At 36.5% G+C, this 24,995-nt stretch overlaps 1 protein-coding gene across 2 annotated transcripts in view; it reads right to left on the reverse strand.

Moving 5' to 3' along the window:
• The window catches only part of LOC117418020 (protein bicaudal C homolog 1-like), a 103,824-nt gene that overhangs the window by 22,108 nt on the left and 56,721 nt on the right, over positions 1-24,995 (reverse strand). For both annotated transcript variants that reach the window (XM_034030528.3, XM_034030527.3), the window contains exons 3-6: positions 21,159-21,228; positions 6,292-6,371; positions 5,087-5,245; positions 3,482-3,535 (exon numbers count right to left, since the gene is read on the reverse strand). In XM_034030528.3, the coding sequence (XP_033886419.1) occupies positions 3,482-3,535; positions 5,087-5,245; positions 6,292-6,371; positions 21,159-21,228 (363 nt within the window). The remainder of the gene's footprint in view (positions 1-3,481; positions 3,536-5,086; positions 5,246-6,291; positions 6,372-21,158; positions 21,229-24,995) is intronic.

A 24,995-nucleotide genomic window follows, 5' to 3' on the forward strand; every position in this document is an offset into this window, starting at 1 on the left:
TATTCAGGATAAAATGACAATCACAGATGTGTCTGCACATTTAAAAAACAAAAAAAACATTGGTAACACTTTATTTTGAGGGGCATAAATAAGTATGTATGTAATTAATATGCAATTAACCATTTTCTGAAGCTTAGTACATGTTAACAAACAGTATAGATAGTGTGGATAGCTTCTAGAATAATATCGGTAATGCTACATACCAGTCTTTGTATATCTTTTTTTACTGGAGTAGGAAACCACCAAGTCTCAAAAATACACACTCAACATACATATGAAATATGAGCTCTAATCTAAATGATAGATACACACATGCAAGGCATATCTATTGACTGGTTATTAACATGTAACTAAACTTCAGCAAATGGTTAATTGCATAGTAATGAAATACTTATTTATGCCACTCAAAATAAAACGTTACCAAACCCTCTTACGAATCTTTTGTTATGGGCTTGGTCATGATAATGGGGATAAATATGGTGCATGCATGCCAAAAAATAAGTGTTCAGAAAGACTTTTGTTCTAAATGAAGTGAAAGTCTGATCAGTCTACTGTTCTATTCAGTAGCAGAAAGCTCTTTTTTTATCAAATCACAGATTCTTATTATCAGGTGACACAGGCCTCAAAAGGGAAAAAAAAATATAGCAAGTGGAACAAATAACATTAACCAGAAAAATGTAACTATGATCAGTCCCAGATGTCCCAAATCCCACATACACTGTAATGTGGTAAAGACGGGCTTGCAATAAATTTCAATGGGAGAATGAGTAACCGTGGTGTCATAAAACACTTCTCTTAATTGTACATTTGAAGCAGTAGTGGGTTCCTCAGGTTTGGGTTAAGTAGCTGGGTTTATGCACCATGCCAGCTGTTTATTCAGTAATTCTTTAGTTATTAAAGCATGAAATGCCAAATCAGTAGAAAATAGAAAAAAAAACAATTAAACATTCCCAGACTAACCACTAATATACACAGCTCAAGTTTAGTTTTGGATTACCATTCCACATTTGTTTTTTGAACATCTGCAGATCCCATGAACTATCATAACATAAAAAGTGATTTTCTTTTTTTTTTTTTTAATGTACCAGTACAGTTTATTTAACCAGACAATGAATGCCTAGCTCTTTAGCTTGCTTACTTTGAAAGTGGCTTTCAATTTATACCAATTACAAAACCCCTGTAAAACTTTGCTAATAACAGAAGTTGGCCATAAAGGTTTATGGCATGTTCATCTAATTAGAGAGTTAAGTAATTAATAAAGTTTGGGACTGCAGATGGTGGCCTTAATATTGAGGGTGACCCTGCTGTCAATGTGAGCCAATCAAGACTATAAAACAAGTGATGTGATCTTTACACCAAGGTTGACTTCAAGTGAGGTTTTACTGTTCAATTAAATATCAAGTTAAATACATAATTAAAAATGGTTTCATTCTAAATAGGTCTCAACAACTTACAGGAATGTGTGCTGATTTCTGGCATCAGAAAGTACTAAGCCTGAATACAAGAACTGACTCGAAGAAAAAATAAAAACAAATATTAAATAACTGGCTGGTGCTGCCTAGTGTTTATTGTGAGGGTGTGTTTACAACAATTACTGCACCACCTATTTCACCCAGCAGGTGCCAGTGAAAGGAGATCCAAGAACCTCAAAGTTGCAAGGGGACGACATGGAAAAAACGGTCAGGATTCTAATTTCTTGGAATGTGCAGCAATAACTCCCCAGTGCAAAAGCACTAGAGTGGTAAACTGCCTCAAGATGTTACGTGCGATTCAGTATGAACAGGGTAGGCCAGATGTCATAGGGCAAGGTTTCTTTTCTTTTTTAATATTTGGCAGGTTTATGTACTCTGGAGCAGAAAGCAGATTTTTGGAGCAGATTTTCAAAATTGTTCTGTAAACAATCAAACGGATTACTTTTTTTGTTCAAATCTTTAAATTGCATTCCGCTGGCTTTGCACATGTTCAGAACCTTTCTGCACTTTAACTTATTTTTCTTGGTTCCTCAGAGAGGAAGCGTGTGTTAGGAATGTTGATGATGGTGAAATATAAGGAGAGAGTCTGGACACTACCAAATCACACAAGTGGAACAGCTACACCCACAGAAACAAGGAAACCACAGGTCTGCAGCTTACATTGTTTAAACTGTTCCATTGATCAATCAGCACCATATGTTGGAAATCAAACTGCTTAAGGTTTTTGTTGTAAAAAGTTTGGATTTTCTCATCACCAACTGTTGAGAAGTAATACTTTTCAGAGGGATTGATCAATTTACTTCTAGATTACTAAAGCCTCACATCTTTTAAGGCAATATGGTCACTGCTGCAAACAACATGTATTTAAAAAAATGATTTATTCAGGACGCACTTTGTCAATTCATCCAGTGAGCAATGCTCCATGTCAGTATTTAAAACTACCTGCTCTGAGAGCACAAAGAGCTCTTCTACACAAAATGACCGCCTCATGTCCACTCCAATAACAACCCCCCCAAAAAATAGCCTAGTCCCAATCCGGAAGCAACCATATTCGACACTGTGGAAGACCAGGACACTGCTAACCGTTATATTCAGTTTTACAGGAGCAAAGAAAAAAAGTCCACCATCCCCTTAATAATGTAAAGCTTTTGTGAACTTGTTTTAGGAACATTTTTCACCAGGATGAAATTCACAACGTGCATTCAGGATTGCCAAGGAGACAGATATCCTGTTGGCATCTGCACACAAAAAAAAACCTAAAACCTACAATCATTTAAACAGTAAAAACAATACAATAGCCATCCAGCCACACATTAAAACACTGGAACATGCAACCATTTTAGTTCTTCAACCCACAAAATTGATGCCCTTCACATACAATTCTACTACATCATCATTTCTCCTTCTCCTTACTATAAAAAATGAAATACTCAAGACCACCACTACTATACCACCGCTTGTATTATTATTTTTTCATTATTTTCTCTCACAGGGAGGGGAAATCACCACACTACATAATCACAACACTGATTAGCCAAAAACATTAGTCTATTTTACTTTTACTTAAGAGGTATATGGATTGTGTTAAAATAACACAATCGTGTTTTTATCTGTAAATAATGCTGGGTAGTCAGTGATGGATCACACGTTTCAAAGAAACATACAGTAAAATTATCAACTACCAGTATTCCATAAACTGTTAGATGGTTGCTTTTAAAAACGTAGTGCTGCATAAAAACAGTTTCTAAGATGCATCAGACTGAACCAGCGAGAGGTCTGGCTCTGCCTGTGGAACTGTCAAGCCAGCAACAGATCTGACAAGACTTACTGCCAGCGTTGACGCCTCCATCATTTACATCAGGGAAAATAAACACCAGGGCTGAGCAGTGTTAGTGTTACTATGGAGACGTAGGATTTAAGCAAGGGGAACAGTGTTAAGACAGTAAGCACTGACTGAACACACACATTTTTAAATGTACAGTAAACTCCCAACTTAGGAGTATATTTACCCTGATTTTGGCTCTGGCTGCCTCCACACCAGCGGGCTGTCCTGCAATTGATACCTGGGAAGGGTAGAAGCAATCCAGTGTTTAAAAACAGTATTAAAATCCTAGTACACTACAGCAGATACACCATACAATTGATGAGCTTATTTTCTTTTAAAAATCTATACTTTTTATTGTATAAAAGCTCCTTGAATGAAAGATGGTGTAAGAGTTTCTACTTGAGAAGACCACTGTGTACCACACTGTACACATACATTATAGCAAACCCTCAATTATTCCATCTCCTTTGTTCTTGCGCTTCAGGTTATCAATATATATTTTTTTATCTAAAGGAGAAATTAATTTTTTTGTTTCAGCTGTACTATAATCATTTGAGTTCTTCAGTATATTTTCAAAACAAATACACATGTTCTAGATATAAATGTTCCCTTTTTTATGATAAAATATAATCTGTTGTGGACTAAATGGTACCGAAATTGCATTTCTATCTTTTTCATTCAACACCAAACCTCCTTAACATCAACATAAGCCTGTATTGATGAAGACAAAGAGTATACGTGCCAGTCTTGGCATTCCGGGCAGCTTCGTATCAATGTTCCCTTTCATCACTTCATAAAGTCAACTCAACTCTCGGACATCACAGAGCAGGATAGAATAGTATGTTTGTTTCACCCTCCCATGAATTAAGATGCAATTCTTTTTTCCTAAGTAGCACTGAGTGATACCCAGCTGTTTGTGGTTACAGCAACACTCCTTCAAAAAGTTACATTAACTGCACCTCTGACACAACAGGCTTCTGAAATTGAATGCCACCAGGCTGTTGGGCGTAAAGCTCCATTCACTTTAAATCAAGTCAAACCACATCTTGTGTTACTCCGTGTGGAGTGCAGGATGCGCCCTATAGCCTGGAGGTCGCCGGTTCGAGTCCAGGCTATTCCACTGCTGACCGTGGATGGGAGTTCCCAGGGGGCGGCGCACAACTGGCCGAGCGCCGTCCGGGTGGGGAGGGCTTAGGTTACTTGTTTTAAAATAAAAAATAAATATCTTTATAGTCCTTTAAAAAAAAATTAATGTATGTTTGTGAAAAAATAAGACAAAATTAAGTTACACCAGCGTGTCACCACAACACACTTAAACAAAATATCTGAAAACGCCCAATTCTATTTCCACCTCACCATTGCAAACCACTTACCGATGAAAATCACAGAAGATCATTGGTGGACTTTCATTACTGTTTTCAAGCACATCATCTCTTCACCTAGCAATCCTAAACAGATGTCTGGGAAGTCACTGCCTGGACTCGTTGGGTGCCTGACCAGTAGTGATTGTTAAGTGCAACGAGGCAAACCATACCAATTTACCTCCCTAATACTGCAGCATGCAAATACCAATGCACACTCCCAATGGGTCCCCAGCCAAGCTCAGCAGTGCTTTTACTAGGTTAGTCACCTGGAAGACACATATCTAAGAAATTTCAACAGGAATAATTCTATAGGTATATAAGTATGTTAACTATATACATCCCCTGCCATGGCAGTATGATGAAAAAGTTGACACTGTACTGTATATCACTTGATAATGAATAAAATAAATAAAATAAACACTTACTTGGTTGCTTTTCTCTGCCTGGTTATTCCTGTTGGAGTCTGGGAAATGTATGTGGCACCCAGTTTCCTCCATCACTTTCTTGATGTTGTTGCCCCCTTTGCCGATCACATGGGAATGTTCTGTATGCGACACATCCATTTTCAGCGTGACCCGGTTACTCTGTTCAAACGAAATGCAGTGAAACTGAGATTTGTGCCAAGGATTGTATTGTCTGATCGATCAAATAAACTTAGAGATCAGACACTCTGCATCAACATGCACTAAATGTGTGCAATAATTGATTGGTTTGATATATATAATTATTTTTTTAATGACAACACACTTAAAACGATTAGATCCGATAATCTCAATCTGTTATCTGACAAATTCAGTATGTCACATATCAATAAACTGTAAAAACAATCCCTTGTGACCACAAGTTGCCTTATTATGCAGAAGAAATTAAGCAAAATTTATTACAGAATTTACTAAAAACCAAAAACATGTTTATAGATCAGAAGACATTTTGCTTTAGCCAATTGGCTTAAACATCATTGTGCCATATGTACACGTGTTTATGTTTTGAAGGAAAGTCTTCAAAACAAAACAAAATCAAAACAATATCGAATATAAAGCACAGTGGAAACTCAACATGGTACAGTGGGAAATTACGCTCTGACTGGCTGAAATCTCCTTCTTCATTTACTTTAGTTGTAATGAACAGCTTATTTCTTGGACATGCTGGCATTTAAATGACACTTTCGACACTCTCGTAATATATTTTTACATTTTTCCCTAAGGGGAGTTTATAACATGTGGGGCTTGCATTTTAACATAATTGAATGTTTTGAATAGGCTCCTTGTGTCCAGCAGAACTATTCCTCAGCTGAAGAAATAGCAGCTTGTACTAAAAGCATCGAGGTCTGAAAAGGTCCAGACTACTGTACAATCTCTGGCTATAGCCTATTCCTTTCTGCAGCAAGCTGTTAGCTATGCTGTACAAGAAGACCTAGACCAAGGACTCCTCAGACTTCCCCTCCCATGAGGAAGATCGTTCACCTAATCACAAGGCGCAGCTCCCTCATCACATGTGATTTTGAGTCGTAGGTTCTCTCAGGCAACTCATTTAACATCTTGCTAAGTCAGTGAGTACAAGCTCCTCGGGGACCACTGTAAATGTCCGTTTTTGTTTTCAGCAAGGCTAAAAAAAACAACCAAAAACTCACTTTTGTGTCAAGAACAGACATTATCTTTTCCTTTGCTTCCTTCACATTGTCCTTCTTTCCAGAGACTTTGATATGAGGATCTGAAAAAAAAAATCAACACAAAATTAACACAATAAATATGTGGTAATGCAGAAACCATCCAAAAATTAGTACATTTTATCATGCAGGCCTAGAAATCCTCCCCACTTTCCTGAATGACTCCCAGCAGAACCTCCTGAAGCTCTCTCTGACAGCTGCAGTGTTTGTTAAACAAAAAATAACCAGCCAACAAAAGCAGATGGGTGAAGTGGTCATTGTGATACTTCCCTACACAATATAGGTGGTTTAAAGCAATACAAGACCAAAAGCATTAGAGATAGCCAATTCTATCCACCAAACACTTCTTGAATGCTGAATAAACGTTAATAACTAGTATTAATAAATTCTCCCCAACTTGATTTAAGGGGAGAACAACTCCATAACTAAATATAATTTAATCTTATTGCAGATCATACAAAGTAGCACGATCAGGACCATCACAGGTATTGTGATGCATATTGTACAGTGATTCATATCCTACATCCTAGACCAAAGGGTAGCAGGGGTTTCTGGTGGATGTTGGCGGTTCTTTATTTGCAGACTCAGAAGAGAATTGACAGAGTTAGGCAAGGAACCCAATACACAAGTAGAGGCTGGGCATGAACCCCATATCTCACACTCTCAAGTGCCAGATCTTATCCTCTGCTAAGGAGCCAGGGTTCTCCTGTGTTACAGACCTGGTACATTTCCTTTTGCATGTATTACCTCATTAAAGCTGCAGGGGTCAGTCATGATAACTCCTCTTACTCTGTGCCACATAAGAAAAACAATACAGTCAGCACTCGGATATCCGTTACCCAGATACGCGTCAGTCGTGTTTTACCGCCCTTGTATTAATAATAAAATCAATCCCCATTATATCTATGTAACAAATTAATGCACTTACTCGTCACACACGATTTCCGACTCCGTCACCAGTGTTCTGATACAAAGCCCATCTCTTCAATGTTACAATGTATCTGAATATACGTCACAGCCCGCGTATCAATCTGTCTTATATTGTGCAGTTACACAGCGCTTCCTCCAGTTTCACCTATCTGTGATCTTTAATTTGTGTGCATTTTCATTTGCAAGTGAACTGTGACATTAAGGCCTTATCGAGCAGTATATTCTGCAATTTTGAATACTGACTTTGGATACTGCTTTAATTATGGAAACTTTTTCTTCATCTTTTGATTTTGCTAAATTACATTGCCTTTTACATTTTACGCTGTTCTGTGCATAGATAACATTTAGATTGAATTTTGCTGTTAGGTCGTTAATGGGAAATTTTACATTCCACTACAATACGTACCGGATTTAAAAGTACTGTATTACAGTTAACGTGTTGTCTCATTAGTTTTGGTAAGTGATATTTTCAGAATCATATTGTTCTGAATTAAAATACTACTTCTGTTAAATAAAGTACTTCTAAATGGAAGCCTACTTATTTTAAAACACAGCCCTTTCAGGTATGTATTTTTGATTTTGTCAGTTTTTCAGGGAACGCAAAAAAGATACAAGCGTTGGAATGGGCCAAAATTAAATAAATCAGATATGCGTCACACGCGTTTAGCCATAAATTAAGTCAAAATTTTATAGGGTCGGATATGTGAGTGCTGACTGTATTTGAAATTTGGATGAAACTCCCTCTTTCACTATGTTCCAAGGGCCTACCACAGCCTTTCCTCCAACATATAGAATTATACCAACCCCTGTGTGTAAATTGCCCTTCCAGTTACTTGTGGTGGCTGTGGACCTAAATCCTTTTATCAAAGTACCAATATTTGTTCCAAAAAGAATATTCAAATATTTCTTTAAAAACGGTAATTTAAACACTATGCGAAATGTCTTACTCCAGCTTGATAAAAGCACCCATAGGATTATCATGCAGAAGATACTGAAGAAATACTCTAACAAAAGTTAAAACATGCAGCGTTTTTTTTTTTATTTATTCCACCTCGCGGTATAAACAATAATAAAATGCAACCAATATCACATACATGTTTGCCTTCAAGGACTAGAATTTAGGTAGGAATCTCTACTGCATATGTTTTCAGGTACATTCTGTGCAGTAGCGTAAACTACAGTACAGATGTATTAGTCTGCAACAGTACATTTTTTCTAGTGCAACCGACCTTTCTTGCTGACTCCATGTGCCACATGTAGGTATACAATTGAACAACTGCATGCCCTGTCAGACAAATGGGAATACCCTATTGGAGTTTTTCTTTAGAGCACTTACTGTGATGCACATTAAACACACTCAATCTGCTGCCGTTACTCCTCAGTTCATGAGCAAGACCTTCTAGTTAATGTCATGTGTTACAAGTACATTGTATAAAAATAGAGGTTTTTTTTTCTGGCCACTTAAGAATCCAGGTTATGCAATTACAATGTCACAATAATAATAATAAAAAAACATGAATTGGTAAGACTGAAAGTCAAGATAATACTGTGCATTTGTACTAAATCCTGGGGTGTCTTGCAATCATGTTTAATTTTGCTGGCTGCAATTATATATGAGACACTTTATACACAACATATTAAACTTACAAATCCCAAGAACAAAGATCATACTCAGAAACTACTATAAAATAAAACAAAAAAAGGTTTAACCTTATAATTGTTCTAATGGAGGGGATGGCATTCTGCAAACAGAAGAATTATAATGAATGTTTGCATTATATAAATGTTATTCTTATACAAATAAATCTACTGTACTGCACAATAGTGCTATTAGTTTTGACTAATCAGTCATTTCATTTATAACAGTTATGTTACCACCCACTAGGTCTCCCCAGTCCATAGTTAGGAACCAGATTTAAAAGAAACAAAATGGATTCTGATAACTTGTTACAGGACATAACACAGCAGCTATTTTCAACATGGACCAATAGCCAGGACTACATATCTATTATGTAAAAGATATTTTAAAATTGCACCTTTAAACTGCTTTAGGATAATACTGGTAAAAATGACACACACACACACACACACACACCATTATATCAATGCTAATAGAATGTCAAGTATTTCATTCAAATATGTTAGAGCCCGTTGATGTTTGAACCACTAATTAACAAGCCTGTGGTCACTTTAATGGAATGGTATAAAGTAAATTATCATAACCTACATCCTATGCACACAAAAAATGTCGTTATACAGACCGACAACCCCTCCATTTATTCCCCGATCATCATATTCTCAATAATGTTTTCTAAAGAATGTCCTCAGCAGGTTTCATCACATTTGGACAATCTGTTCCCTAGATACAATTATAAGCCTGACTTACAGACAGACTGATAGTTGGCATATATCCGCAGTTCATGATACTATTAAATAATCTGTGACAAAGATTTCCCTTAGCAAGTTTCATCACGGCTACCTTCACTATATCCCACTAGCCAGGGCTATGCATCGGGTGCGGAGGTCTATTAATGTGTACAGTTGTGTTTAGGTGGTGTTTCAAGCACTGGTATATTTGGCCACTCCATCTTAACGATAGGTATGAACTGGTTCCCAAGCTCCTATACTTTACTAAAAAATAATACTTCCATTTCTTCAATTTTTCACTCGTAACACTGACAGAAGCATTAACTAAAACATTTTTCTACTTGACCTTTTATAGTTTAACCTCAAAACTATAAATTATGTTTACAAGATATGCTACCAAACGGTATACAAAAGCATTAAGCTGTTGCTTTATATCTACTAAGCAACATACATTTTGCAAACCTCCCACTAACTGGCAAGAAAACTAAGGGAATTTGTTCAACTTGTTTAAAACGGTCAATCCATCTTGGGGATTTCTCTAATACTGCAAAAAGCTTTCCTGTCTGTGCTGAAAGGCAAAGACTCGGTATCTAGGATCCTAATCAAACTCTAAAATGCATCGAAAACATACTGACTGATTCTTTTAAAAACACAAACCAGACTTTCTTGGATAGCAAGGTGTCTGGATAGTTGCTTGTGTCCAAGATGCTGTTATTAAGACACAGCTGTGAAACCATGAACCCGGCCATGAAACCTTATGGCCACCATTGGGACTTCCCTGATCCATAAAAATGAGGCTAAGCAATAAAACTCAGCAGGTAGCAACAGTGGACCATGGTATGGTAGACACCTTACATCATACAGTATGTAAAGCTGTAGGAAATTGCAAGAGAACTGTAATGTAGTCCTACAGCCAACATATTAGCAATAGTGAAACCATTAGTCCAGATAATTAGCAAAAATCTACCACTTGATTCACATGCAGGATGTTTTACAGGGCGGTGGGCACTTAAGCTTACGTAAGGATAGTAGTTAATTTATCAGCGTCTATGAAACCAGCTGAATTTATATTCAAACTACACCGGAAAGGGACATGAACAAAGTTTGTATAAACATGAGATGGCACTGGAGGAAATGGGAGTAGGTGGACAGTGAGAATCTTAATGCCAAACAGAGGGTGCTATTTAAATAGTGGGGACGCGTGCCGCTATTTAAATAGTGGGGACGCGTGCCGCTATTTAAATAGTGGGGACGCGTGCCGCTATTTAAATAGTGGGGACGCGTGACGCTATTTAAATAGTGGGGACGCGTGACGCTATTTAAAATAGTGGGGACGCGTGACGCTATTTAAATAGTAGGGACCTGTGACGCTATTTAAATAGTGGGGACGCGTGACGCTATTTAAATAGTGGGGACGCGTGACGCTATTTAAATAGTGGGGACGTGTGACGCTATTTAAATAGTGGGGACGTGTGACGCTATTTAAAATAGTGGGGACGCGTGACGCTATTTAAATAGTGGGGACGCGTGACGCTATTTAAATAGTGGGGACGCGTGACGCTATTTAAAATAGTGGGGACGTGTGACGCTATTTAAATAGTAGGGACGTGTAACGCTATTTAAATAGTGGGGACGTGTAACGCTATTTAAATAGTGGGGGCGAGTGACGCTATTTAAATAGTGGGGACGAGTGACGCTATTTAAAATAGTGGGGACGCGTGACGCTATTTAAATAGTGGGGGCGAGTGACGCTATTTAAAATAGTGGGGACGCGTGACGCTATTTAAAATAGTGGGGACGCGTGACGCTATTTAAATAGTGGGGACGCGTGCCGCTATTTAAATAGTGGGGACGCGTGCCGCTATTTAAATAGTGGGGACGCGTGACGCTATTTAAATAGTGGGGACGCGTGACGCTATTTAAATAGTGGGGACGCGTGACGCTATTTAAATAGTGGGGACGTGTAACACTATTTTTCGGAACCCTGCTACTTAATCTTTAAGAGGCAATTAATGACTCTCAATTAATGACCCAGGTAAATCAACAGAGAATGTTACGAATCAAGTCACTATGGGCCAAATATTTGTGGTGATAATTTAGTAGAAAATAACAAAAAAAAACAAAATAATGTGATTTTTTTTTTATTTCACCCTCAATTAACCCAAATGCTTTGGTGCACTAGGTCACACTCTGGCTGCACGCTTTACAAAGCAGGAAATTAATCTGTTATTGTATCACATACTTGAAATCGTTGCACAGCCATGTGCGGTCTCAAAAAGAACCAGTGCTGATGGCATGGTATTTTTATATAGCGCCCTTCATGCCAAGGCATCCCCGAGCGTAAAGTTAAAAACAAAATAAAATAGCTCATGTATACAATATAAAATACACTCCAGTTATAACCAACTATTTAAAAACACATTAAAAAAAAGTATGTTTTCAATTTAGATTTAAAAGAATCCAGTGTTTCAGCCTGCCAAATTGTATTCGGAATAGAGTTCCACAACCGACTAGAAAAAAACTAAAACTAAATGAATCTACAGTACAAGAGACTTCTTTCCTTGTTCAGGAGCCAAGACATCAATACAAACTATTGTGAGCATACAGTAGATACTGTACTGTAGCTGTAAAAACATGACCAAGTCACTTTTCCTCTACATATCATTAAGGTGCCATCATCTGTGCAGCATTTCTGACAATCAAATTTCTGACAAAGTGGTTTATATACTCTTGCGTTGGCCTCAGGGATTTATTTGTTCAAAACTCGGAACAGTTACGTTAGTGTTCCTTTAATCCGATGTATTGCATTTTTATACATATTTCTTAGTCATCACCATCACCCTAAATTTGGTCAACAAAAGCCTTTAAGTCACACACGCACACACATACCTTTCCACACTTAATCGTTGCATCTTCAGAAGGGTTTGAAAAAGGTGATCATTTTTGGAACAGAGAACAGTACACAGTAGAAAATAACCCTGTTATCCATGGCTTTGTATTAGCAGTTCCTTCAGTAGTTGTTCCTATGTTTTGTTTAGTTCAATCAATTGTACTGGTTAAAGCCATGAGGTAGACTCTGAACAGTCAGAGTCTGGGAAATCTGGATGAGCGAACAGACTCAGAATGGCAGGAATATTTTCCAACCCTTCAGGTTAATGGCTTAAACCAGTGCCAAGGACAGTTACAAACTAGAGACACAAAGTGTGTTTTACATTTTTTTTTTTTTTTTTTTTTTAAAGAGACATTTTTATAGATTTCCGGTATGTAGCAGATTTCAATGCTGTATTCATAATGTTTCCTTGGGTATCCATTAATCGCTAATCGGGGTCTGTAAAACAAGCAGTTTGTCTTTTAATTGTTTGCCTTTTATTTCTTTTCTGCTTCACACATACATAGATAGAAGATTTACAAGAAATGCATATTATTGTATAGGGATCATGCTGCAACAATTACACACAAAAAAGAAAACAAGCACTTTAAAACAACTGCAAATAGAACTGTAAAGGAGCTATGCAAAACTGGCATTTAACACCACAGCTACAGTGTAAATTAAGTTGTGACATATGTCTAAAGCAGGGGTGTCAAACCGCAGTGTCTTCTGGCTTTCGTTCGACCCAAGCTCTCAGTTCTAATCTAATTATTTGATTAACTGGACAAATTTAACACTTCTCTCCAGGCCTCAACATGTTTTATAGGTAGTGTACACTTGAATCAAGTGTATTTTTTAAATCATCTACCATAGAAGACCAAGAAAAAATGTTAAACATGTCCAATTGAACAAACGATTAGATCAATTAAGCTAATTGAGAGCTTCAGTTGGAATGAAAACCATAAGACCCTGTTTTGCGGCCCTCAAGGACTGGAGTTTGACACCCCTGGTCTGAAGCATAAAAAACGTTGATGAACAGCATTGCACTCTGACTCATATTATCCTCAATGTGAAGTCATGGGTTAAATCCAGCCTACTGACCAGTCATACAGAACAGTGCTCCTGTTAAATCATTTCCAAAGATAAATGACCTCATTGCCATGTCATTAAACAACTAGATATTTATTACACATAAAAATTACTAAACTGTTTAAACTTAAAACATTAATTAGTATTAGATGAAAAATGTACATTGTCATTACTTTTATTTTTTTAAGTTTTGAAAAAAGTTCCAACTTAAAACTCTTTTTTAGTGAAGTGAGCAGCATGCACTTATTTTTCTTAAGGATTACATAAGAGAGTTTCTCATCTTGCCACCTGGGGGTGCAGACCCAACCAAACTCTATGGCAGAGCTGGCCAACCCTGGTCCTGGAGAGCCACAGTCCAGCAGGTTGTATATGTAACCCTTAAATCATCCACTTCTAAAGACTTGGAACAATTTCATTTTGACTAGTTAAGCAGTAATGCTTTCAATTTAAGTAGTAACTCGTTCAATGAAGTAATTTGGAGAATTTGGAACACAAACCTGAATACCCTGCAGCTCTAATGGACCAGCGCAGACCTCCCCTGCTCTCTGGTATAAGAACGTTCCCCAGAATTCCTTTCACCATTGAAGACATTGAGAAAGACTTTGAAATGTTTGTCAAAAACAGTTTTACTAAGTTTCTTTTAATTCTACAACACATTACACCATCTAGGCCTAGGTTCTCAAAGCTAGTTACTCTAAATCATCATTATCACAATGTGTTAAGTAAAAATGCACCCAATATAGACACAAAACAGGAACAAACAAAACAAAAAAAACTCAGGAGATTTAATGTAGGGGCTTTGGAGTAGTCTCAAGTTGTTTGCAATTTGTTTTAGAATTGCATGTGGTGTTTTTTCTTTTAAGACAAAAAAAGCTTTGAGAATCAAAGTGTTTTATTGTACCTTGCTATATGTTGTACATAAAATGAGACACATACCTGAACTCAAGAAAAAACATGTTGGGTTTTGGACAAGTTGGGTTTGTAATGGAAGGCTACTGGTTCTTGGTCTGCCTTGTGTACAGTAGGTGCCATAGCAATAGCTTAACACATGAAACAATTATATGTTTACTATTTAAGCCATATCCTAACAAGACTGCACTTGAAATGTATTTTCCATGTCATACCTATGCATAGTTTTGTTATGCAAGGACAACTCTCTCTGTTGGACACTGCAGATTGTGCGCACGACTTGTCTTTTTTTTTTTTTTTTTTAAAGTGAAAGTCTCCAACAGCTTTAGGTGATGTCATAAAAAACAGACAAAATAATTCCCTCCATGGTTTATCCACAAAGGTCCAGAGGGAGCTATAAAATAATTTCGTATCCACAGCTGAGCAGGCACAGAATACCTGCACCAATCGTTCTGTTGTCATGGGGATAGCTAAGAAAAAATAATGTGAAAACTGCCAACTTTTTTAAAGGCCTATGCTGCACTGTAACAAAGTCAGTCCTTGCAATTTATAGCCTTGGGAACCAAAAAGTCTGAAAGTCTTTTCCAAAAATTCTGCTGACAAAAGAACACAGGCCTCAATAAAAGAAAAAAGTATGGAGGCTTAAAATCCCCCCTCCACCAGTGGGTTTTGACAGAAGAGCATACCAAGCTGCATGATTCAGCTGCCTAGCAGGTAACCATGGAACCCAAAGCACACACATTAAGCATGCAGTAAAGAAAGTGAGATAAGGCCACAGCGGCACAGACGGGCCTGTTTTCACAGCTGCTGCTGCTGCAGCCTTCATGTTTTACTTCACTTCGGGTAAAGCAGTCATAATGACAGTTTTCCACTCTGGTCTTCTTGTAAATTTTGGTGCATAGGTGTAGATTTATTGCAGACAGTAAATTGGTTTGGCAACAGTAACTGGGGAACAAATGTTAGCATGCACTGTTATCGCCTTTTTACAATGTTGCCGTACCATTAATGAATGTTTAAAAGTAACACTATTTATTACACCACTTTGCCAACCATTTTCCATCTTGGTAAATCATAGTTACAGTACCAGTTTCAGGTCTGATACTTGTCTCAATACAGTAACACCTGTCAAGTGCCCATTTCAATATTGACTCAATTAGGACACGGAAGTGGCTTACTGTTTGCTGCATGGACAATCTCCTTTATACAAAGTACAACTAAAACTGATGTTCAATATAACATTAATGATCTTGTGCATTTTCAGATTTGTAAAGTAGGAGAAATATTGAAGCAATAATAATTAAAGTACAAGTAATAATACAACACATTTCACTCCAACTTCAATGCAAAACATCTACTATTTATCCAGACTTACCTGCTCCACATTTATGCAAGACTCTGAAGTGTGCAATATGCATCCCCAGTGGGGGATAATAAACTATTCTGAAAGTTTGGAACACGCAAGAATATATGTGGGGTTCTGCACTTCAAGACAGAGTAGAAAACATTCAAAAGCTGTGGATGGCATCCAAGTACAAAATATCAGTATAAAAAGTATAGACTAACCTATAACACTATGTTTGTGAGATTATGCTTTGTTCTGAGGCATCAGTATTATGGCACCATGCTGTCTGGTTATGTATTAAACTGTTTTGTGTATTTATAAAAGATACAATAAAAATACAGCGACGTTTGGTTTATGTTGGGTCACTATTAGTGCTGTATATATATATTTTTAAATCCAACTATCCAACTGCAACCTGTATTTCTGAGATATCCTTGAGTCAAGAGAAGCAGCCTGTTTTAACATATTTCAGAGATATCCCTGAGTATTAATGTTCTTTCAGTCCAAGCCAACGATGAGCCGTCTTATCAGCTCTTTGCAGAAGTTGCTAATGATGACATGTCTTCAAAATGTACAAATGTACATTTACAAACATTATTATCCTTCTTCTGGGGGGGGGGGGACAACAACTAATTTAATAGCACAGAATCTAGTCTTTTTAAATCTTCCCAGTGGAAGGCTATTCCATACATTTATAACTTTGTATAAAAAAGAGCTTCCCTTCTGTTCTAAACGTACTTTTATGCAGCTTCCACTTATGTCCTCTTGTTCTTTGTGCTAAATTTAAAGTAGTGTCTTGGGTCAACTTTATCTATACCATTTATGATTTTAAAAACTTCAAATCAAGTCCCCTCTTTCCCTTCTTTTTTCCAGGCTGAAGAGTTTTAAATTATTTTAACCTGTCCTCATAGCTCATGATATTAGTCCTGGGATCAGACCAGTCGTCCTTCTCAAGTGCAATGATGTCTTTTTTTGTAGTGTGGTGACCAAACTGTACACAGACTTCTAGGTGGGGGTCTAACTTGGGCATTGTATAATCTGAACATAACTCTCTAGACTTGTATTTCACACTTTTTTGCATTATAGCCGAACATTACATCTGCCTTTTTAACGGCCTCATCACATTGGCGAGATGCTTTTAATGATGACTCCACTATAACCCGAGATCTTTTTATAGAAGTCCTCGTTCCCTATTTCCATCCTGTTCATTTCATACATGGGTTTTTATGCCCAATATACTTTACATTTCTTAACATTAAAATGAATTTGCCACAAGTTTGCCCAGTTACAGAGATGGTCCAAATCCTTTGAATTAGCTGGGCTGCAGAGTCCACTACTCCTTCAAGTTTGGTATCATCTTTAACAATCTTGCAATGTGTATCTTGGTCCAAGTCATTTTTATAAATGATCACTTGACCCCAGTGTTGTTGTTACTACTACTACTACTACGACGACTACTACTACTACTATTACTACTACTACTACTACTACAGAACAGAACATGTTCTGGTTGTTTGTGAACAGCTGTCATTTACTGCATCAATCATTTCAGTTTCTACATCACCACATCTCACTGGATTTTCCCTGTTTATATTGGGAACATTGATGCTTCAATTGCTTGGTATAATAATTTCCACTTATTTCTATTCTGACCTGGTGGTCTGTAACATATTATTATTATTATTATTATTTATTTATTTCTTAGCAGACGCCCTTATCTAGGGCGACTTACAATTGTTACTTTGGTTTGTAGACAGAGGCAAATAAATGTTTTTTTACTTCTAGCCCATCCCTAACATTAGTTACACTTCCTCCTCTCCTATCTAGGTCAATCTTTTTGGAATAGTTTATACCCCTGTATGTGGAATTATGCTCCATCTGCAGGTCCAAACCAAGTTTGTTATTCCAACAACGTCATACTTTTCAGCTGACATGTGTGCTTCTAGCTCGAACGATTTCTTTCTGATGCTTCTGGCATTCAGACACAGGCATTTCATTTTGTATTGTATATGACTTGCACCTTTAGCCTAGAACCTGTTTTTTGGTTCCCACCCACCCCCTTGCCTAGTTAAAACCAAAGGGTTCTTTCTTTGCTCCATGCCAGAATATCTGCTCCCCTATCAATGTGTAAGCCATCTTTTTGGTAAAGCTCACAGTTATCAAAACATCTAGCATACAGTACATCAAATCAGATAGGAGTGTTTGATAGTATTGTGGCCACTGTTTGTAAAATTACAAATAATAAAACATAATACTCTTGTGTAGAATGCATGAAGACAGTATACTAACTAACTGTTTCCTCTGTTACAGATTACAGGACAGTTTCCTATGTGAAGCATTGACCAAGTTTAAGGCACAGAGGGGAGTACTATTAAACTGTCTGGAAATGTAAAAGATGAAATAGAAAAACTAGAGGATGCTTGCTTATCACACCTTTTAACTGTTCAGTTCCTTTGACGAGATGTCCACATTGGCTGAAATGACTTTGAACCATTTTCTCTCCCATCAAACTACAACTTAGGGGCTTGTGTATACTGCAGGCTCTTCATGCAAGACCCAAAGGAACAGTTTTATCAAGGTCTTTACGCCAACATGCAATTAGTACAATTTTTGTGAAATAAAAACACAACTGTTAATGTTACAAAACAAGTAAAATGCAAAGGAGGAAGTTAATTTAATGACTCTGAAGCGTATCTGAGTTTGCTGTCACTAGTTTTAAAAGATGAAGAGTTTAATTTTTCTTAAAATAGGTGAACACGGTAAACAACAAGCAGAACAGCCTTGTGACCTCAAGCCCTAAGTATCCCAAGCCTGTATTCCAGAGAATGAGGAAACTAATATCATTAAGTGATTAACTGCAATTACAAGTAGTAGAAAGATTATTGCAATTGCTTTATAATTATTATGACCAAACTCTTCACGGGGTCATTTTCTATTTGAGAAGAGAATTAAGGTCTGTCTGCCAAACAATATACCAGGCATCAATGTACCAATATTTATATAACCTCTGACGCATGAAATATCCCAACACTAACAAAAACCTGACACTGAACGGCAATTACTGTTACAACATGTGAACTACATAAATGATCTGCATTCTCAAAGGAAGTAAAACCAATAGCCATGGATACAGTTAAAGTTCTGTAATTGAATGTCATTCCTGATAATCCTAAGTGGCACATACATTAGAAGAGTAAGTAGCTTCAGATTTAATTTAGTTTTTGTACACTGCCCCTTACCTTGTTATGTCTTTCACTTCCGTTTAATTTGCCTGTCATAATAGATGTAACACAGGCTAGATCAGCAAAAGTGTTGGCACAGTCTAGTAAGGAGCTACTTTGGATCAAGTATCCTTTTGTATTGCTGGCAATACATTCCTGTGCATTTACCAATATAAAAACACTTCAGCTGGGATAGAAGGGTTTCTACAGTATCAGTACACTAGCACCCCCACAAGGCAAATTAAGGGCAGGGTTTTATTTTTTTTGTCTTTTTTGATCTTCTACAACAGTAATCTTTGCAAACATCAAGGCATCAACTTGAACCCCTGTATGTTATTCCTCTGAAATAATGGTCAGACACAACATGCGTTTTGTCCTTTTTCTTTGATTTGTTCTGAACAATTCGCTCAATTGAACTTACACTTTAGCTGGTGTTATTCAGAGATGTCTGCACAGTATCTAACCTCGAGAGCATGTTGTTGTTTCCTCTGCCACACTGAAATCCTGAACATTATTGAACAATATGGAAAACAGCAATGCACCAAAACCTTTCAAGATGAAAAAGCACAATTTATGTGTGTTTCTTTCCTTCACCCAGAACAACATTTGCTATTAAGCCAGACACCACTGTTGCGGATCAATATTTTATATTTACATCTAAAAGTTACATCTAAAAACTGAAGGTTATCATCATTCCTTCCCAGATTTACAGCAATTCACAACACAACTCTGTTTTTGGGTTACGCTTGAACAAAAAAGCATTAGGTCTTAAAGCAGCTAAATGAAAGGAAAGGCTGCTTACATGTAGAAAGTTAACTCCCTTTTTGAAAGGCCTACATTTAAATTACAAGCTACCTGTTGCTTTCATGGTGTAACTGCAATACACTGAGAACATTATTGAAGTGAACGTCCTGTGTCTTTGTTGTTTTTCATCTCCTATATTACATATTCCTTGCATAAATTAATATGTTTGAGTGTTTCTCTTTTTAATATGGGATTAGAATGAAGATATTGTGACTACTATGGTACATTTGTCAAATTGCCCATTTGTCCACGGAAAAAGACTCCAAAAGCTAAACACATTCACTGTGCCTCTACTCACTCTTTTCCCAGGATGCTCCTGGAATAGCTTTGCTTTAAAGATTATCTTAATGTTATGAAAATGTTAATATAACTACTCTTTCCCTTTTCTAGATTTAAGGCCAAACACATATATACATTTCAATTGCTTCATGTTAATCAGTGAAAGCCTAGACAAACTTCTAATCGGCATATTCCCAACCAAGGATGCTATATATCTGCCATTCAGAGGCTTGCAGCAATAATGAAACAGTCGCACAGTCTAAAAGTTAGGAGTTTCACCCCTTAGTGATACGTATCTGTGTACTCCTAGAATTGCGGATCTTCATGGGGCCTTATTCAGTGGAATAAGGCCCCATGAATGGATAACCAGCCCAACAAACAGTGGCACCACAAAATTATTCAGACAGGTAACCCATGTTTCACTATCTATAGGTTATATAAATTAGGTTCAACTGTCTAGAATTCTCACAACAAAACCACTCAGACGTGCAACTGCACACAGACTCACAGTTTCTCCCATTCACACTGTCTGCTAGATCAACTTATTACTTTCCATAAAAAAAAAAAATTAAAAATAAAATAAAAAAATATTGTGGTTGGCTACAAACCAAATGTTAGTAATTTGTCTCTAACAATAACGAGTTACAGATTAGAACTCATAACTCCATGAATATTGGCACTGAAAGATTCTAAAAAAAAAAAAAAAAAGATTCTAAAAAATAATAATTCCAGCTTATTAGATTTATGATCATTACTGGTTCCACTTTATTTTACTTTTTTTTTTTTTTTTTTGTTAATTCAGTATTTGCAAATATTTGAAATACAACTCTCTAGATTCACTGCATCCTGTCACTGTAACCTATACTGTGGGTCAGACAGCTGGACCATTAGAGAGAGTGATTAGGTACCAGAAAGAAGAATCAATATCATTGTTTTAAAATACTTGCATATTCCAAATTACAGTATACCGTTTGCAGATTGCCCCTTGCTATTAACTATCCAAGTATAGTAAAATGCTTACCTTTCTTAGACTTGGCACCTATCTTCAGTTTAGAAGGCCACGCAATCTGGGTTTTAGTTTCCTCCATAACCTGGAAAAACAGTCATCGAAAATGATTTGGAATTAACTTACTATTGTTGTTATCATACTGTACATCTTATGTATACAATTACGACCTACAACACAAGTTCAGTTACTTTAGAAATATTTATCTATATTTAGATATGTATTTAATTCCTATAATGCAGAAACAGTACATTTCAATTCCTAATCTGCTAAATACATTTTATCACTTAACAGCAACAAGCACTACAAGAGCTCCCAAAATATTTGACATACATGCATGCATAAATGGGGCATTGCATACTAAGAACAAGCTACAGGAGTTGCCACTTATATTACCTGTTTAGTGAATTTTCACATGATACTTTTAATAAGTATCATGTGCCATTTAGAATTTGATACATTGTTTTAGCACAAAAAGTACAGTATCAAATTCAATTTATTTTGTAGACCTCCAAACAAACAACAGTTTTGAAAATGAATATTGTAGTTTTTGACACCGCACAAGAAATTCTGCAGTTTGATGCAACAAAGTTATAAAATATTTGAAAAGAGACTAAATTACTATCACAGTTATGTCAGGAAATCCACGTTTTCTCTTGACAATGTCAAGTAGCTTGAACTGGCAAAGACATTACATAAAGTCACCAGAGGAGAACGTGAGAAAAGGCAGGCAGCTATGTGTAAGCAATATGATTTATGGCTCTGATAAACAGTATATTCCAGGTCTTCAGAATTTTCAGATATTTGCTTGAGGTTACCTAACATGCATTGTTATGCATTTATCTTAATACATATTACATGGACTTCAAATTACATGAACAACCATGTGTAATTACAAGCAACAAAATATCTATTGCCAATGCAAACTCAGAAATTGATATTCCTCTGTCCTAAATAAATTTCCTAAATAAGACACCCAATTTGTGGTAAATGTGTATTTGAGTGGTATTTGTTTCGTAGCAATTAGTAATACACCTTTATAATCATAGCAGCTCAAATACAGCATGTTACTCTGGTGCAGAGTACAAGGATTTGTGGTTTTATTAATTGCCATTTAAATAAGCCATTAGCTGATCAAGTGTGCATGTTGAGGGAGTCCAATTGCCCTTAATTTTAATTTGTCAGATGAACATATAAAAATGTGCAGTTTGTTGCAGGTGAAAACTAAAGGCACTGAACCGTGGGGGTTCAGATTATGTTTCAGATTAGTCCAGCCCACTAACTTCTTTAGAAATGCACCCAATCAGCAATATATTTCTTGATTTTTGTTTGTTTTAGGTCTGGAAAGGCATTAGCATGGGATCTATACAGTACTTTCCAAGCAAGGAGCAGACTTTTGGTACAACTGAATGTTTCTGAAAAAGGATGAACCTGATATTTTAAAAAGGTATACAAAAAAACAAAACAAAAAAACTAAACAAATGTAGGAATAAAACTGTGATACACTCACAGCCTCAATATGGCAGCTATGAGGTCGATGTCAGCAATATTAAGAATTCACCACCTCAAATGAATTCTGAGATATGAGACTTGGGGGGGGGGGGGGGGGGTGGATTTCTAATTTGTTTAAAACCTTTTTTCACAGAATGTGCAATATCTATTTTTTTTGCCTTACCCATAGCATTTTAAGGTGATCAGTAATCTCCTGTAATGGAATAACATTTGCAATAATATTGAACATTTAAACAAACAAAAACATTTTCAGTATTATTACCATTACAGAAATTGAGATTTTTAACATGATTTCTAACACGATTCTCAGCTTTAACATCACACATTAACACTGACAGTGAATTAAAGCAAAAACAGGTTACTAAATAACAGTTAGGGCACTATATCAGAATCTTGTGATTTCAGTTTTTACCGTTTTAAAAAATGTAATTAGGTTGATTTAATTGAACTTACGTACACTGCAGGACAGCAAACAACACAAAAAAGTAAATCTACAGGCTTCAATTTGTTCCATTCGGTTTGAGTTTGTGTGCATTTGAAGTACAGTAAGTCATTTTTAATTAAATTTTATTGAAAAACTAGTATTGTTAACTTTAAAAACGGGTTGTACAAGTAATTCTCTGTATTAGTCATCAGTCATTACAGTAAAAAAAAAAAAAACACCTACAACAGGGAACTAACTGACTTACTTCCAACTTTAGAGTTAGTTTTTTTATTTTCTAAGCCTTTTAGCTGAGGATTTTCCAGTTGTAAAAGTCCATTTTGACATTCTGAAAGGCTGTTACTGCATTAGTGAAGTAACTTTGCTTAGTAAAAAAAAAGCTAAGACTCCCTGCCCTGTACTCTAGTATGCCTGACAATTAAAGTTTCACATTTTCACTTCAAATATGTAATATCAAATGTAATGCTCTATTTCCAAATGAAATTACCTATTCTTATTAGCAATTTCAATTTTTGGTTATGGCTTCCCTTCAGATTTTACCTTGAGTTGTTCAGTATAATCTATCGTGTTAAATGGAGTCTTAAATCAGCTGATCAACTGTGTTATCCTGCATTTCACATTTGACCCCTTCACAAGACAAGCACCAAAATAAAACAACAACATATATTGGGTTTCTTACCACTGATGAGATGCAAAACGAAGCAATTTCAATCCTCACTTATACAGTAACTACACATACAACTGCAATACAGCAGCGCTTTAGAAGGGTCAGATCACTCGAACTACTAGTGTTTCAGACAGACAGGAGTTAGTCATCGGAGGCAAAGCCTCCTCTGGTGGAAAAAAAAAAAAAAACTCTGGTCTCCTCCAATTAAAACCTGTGCTCAGATTATGCGATCTGCCTCTGCTAACACTGGTTTTAATGGGAGAAGGGAGGCTAGCCTCCCTTTGCAAAAAAATAAAAAATAAACAGAACACCATCTGCCACTGCTAGTACTGTAAATGCATGTCTCTCAGCAGCCAGAATTGAATTAAAATATTTTCTTACATTTTACCCAATAATTCTATTTTATTGAACATTATTATATTGTAAAGCTATATTATTATTATTTTTTTTTTTCCCTTGGAAAAGTTGAGGAGGCTTTGCCTCCCTTGCCTTCTCTAAGGAGCCTCCACTGCTTAGGACACTGTGGCGATAGCAGCTTTATAAAATAACTGGCACATTAATTTTTATTGCAAAATGTCCACAATCACCTTGACTGAGATAAATCCGAGAATACAGCTGTGTATCTGGAAGTGTGAGGTCTTCATCCTCCAGAAAGCGAATAGTCACATGGAACTACTACAACAATTACAAAAATGTTGCTAGCTAAAATGGCTTATGATATATTCATATTTGTAGTGGTAGCAGCAGCTTTACAAACCCATACAAGCTCCCTTCACAGGGAGGCCTTATTATTACTCTGCTCAAGTCAGTGGAATCTGAAGTCACTTCTACATCTAGCCTGTGTTACATATGATAAACTGGAACTGCTCATTTTATCATAGACTTATTTGAAAATAAATAAATAACTAAATAAACAAACACAGTATTCGAGTTACTGCAAAAAAGAACCCCTCAGAATGACCTGAATCATCATAAAAAGGTAAGGGAGCAGAAAAAAAATAAGAACTAGAATTAAACAGCACCAGCAATTCAACAGCAGAATAGCCAAACCAAATATATTCCATACCCTTTTAAGTCACATCCAACGTAATTCCCATAGTGTATTTGCTATAAATCATATCATCCAGACCATGTTCATAAAAAAAGTGAACTGTGGTCAGAGAGAGAGACAAGGGGTTTATTTGGAAAAACCATGCTGTTAGGCCCAGTGTAAATTAGACATTGAAAACAG

Source organism: Acipenser ruthenus, chromosome 13 (assembly GCF_902713425.1).
Source record: "Acipenser ruthenus chromosome 13, fAciRut3.2 maternal haplotype, whole genome shotgun sequence".
In the NCBI taxonomy this organism is placed as follows: domain Eukaryota; kingdom Metazoa; phylum Chordata; class Actinopteri; order Acipenseriformes; family Acipenseridae; genus Acipenser; species Acipenser ruthenus.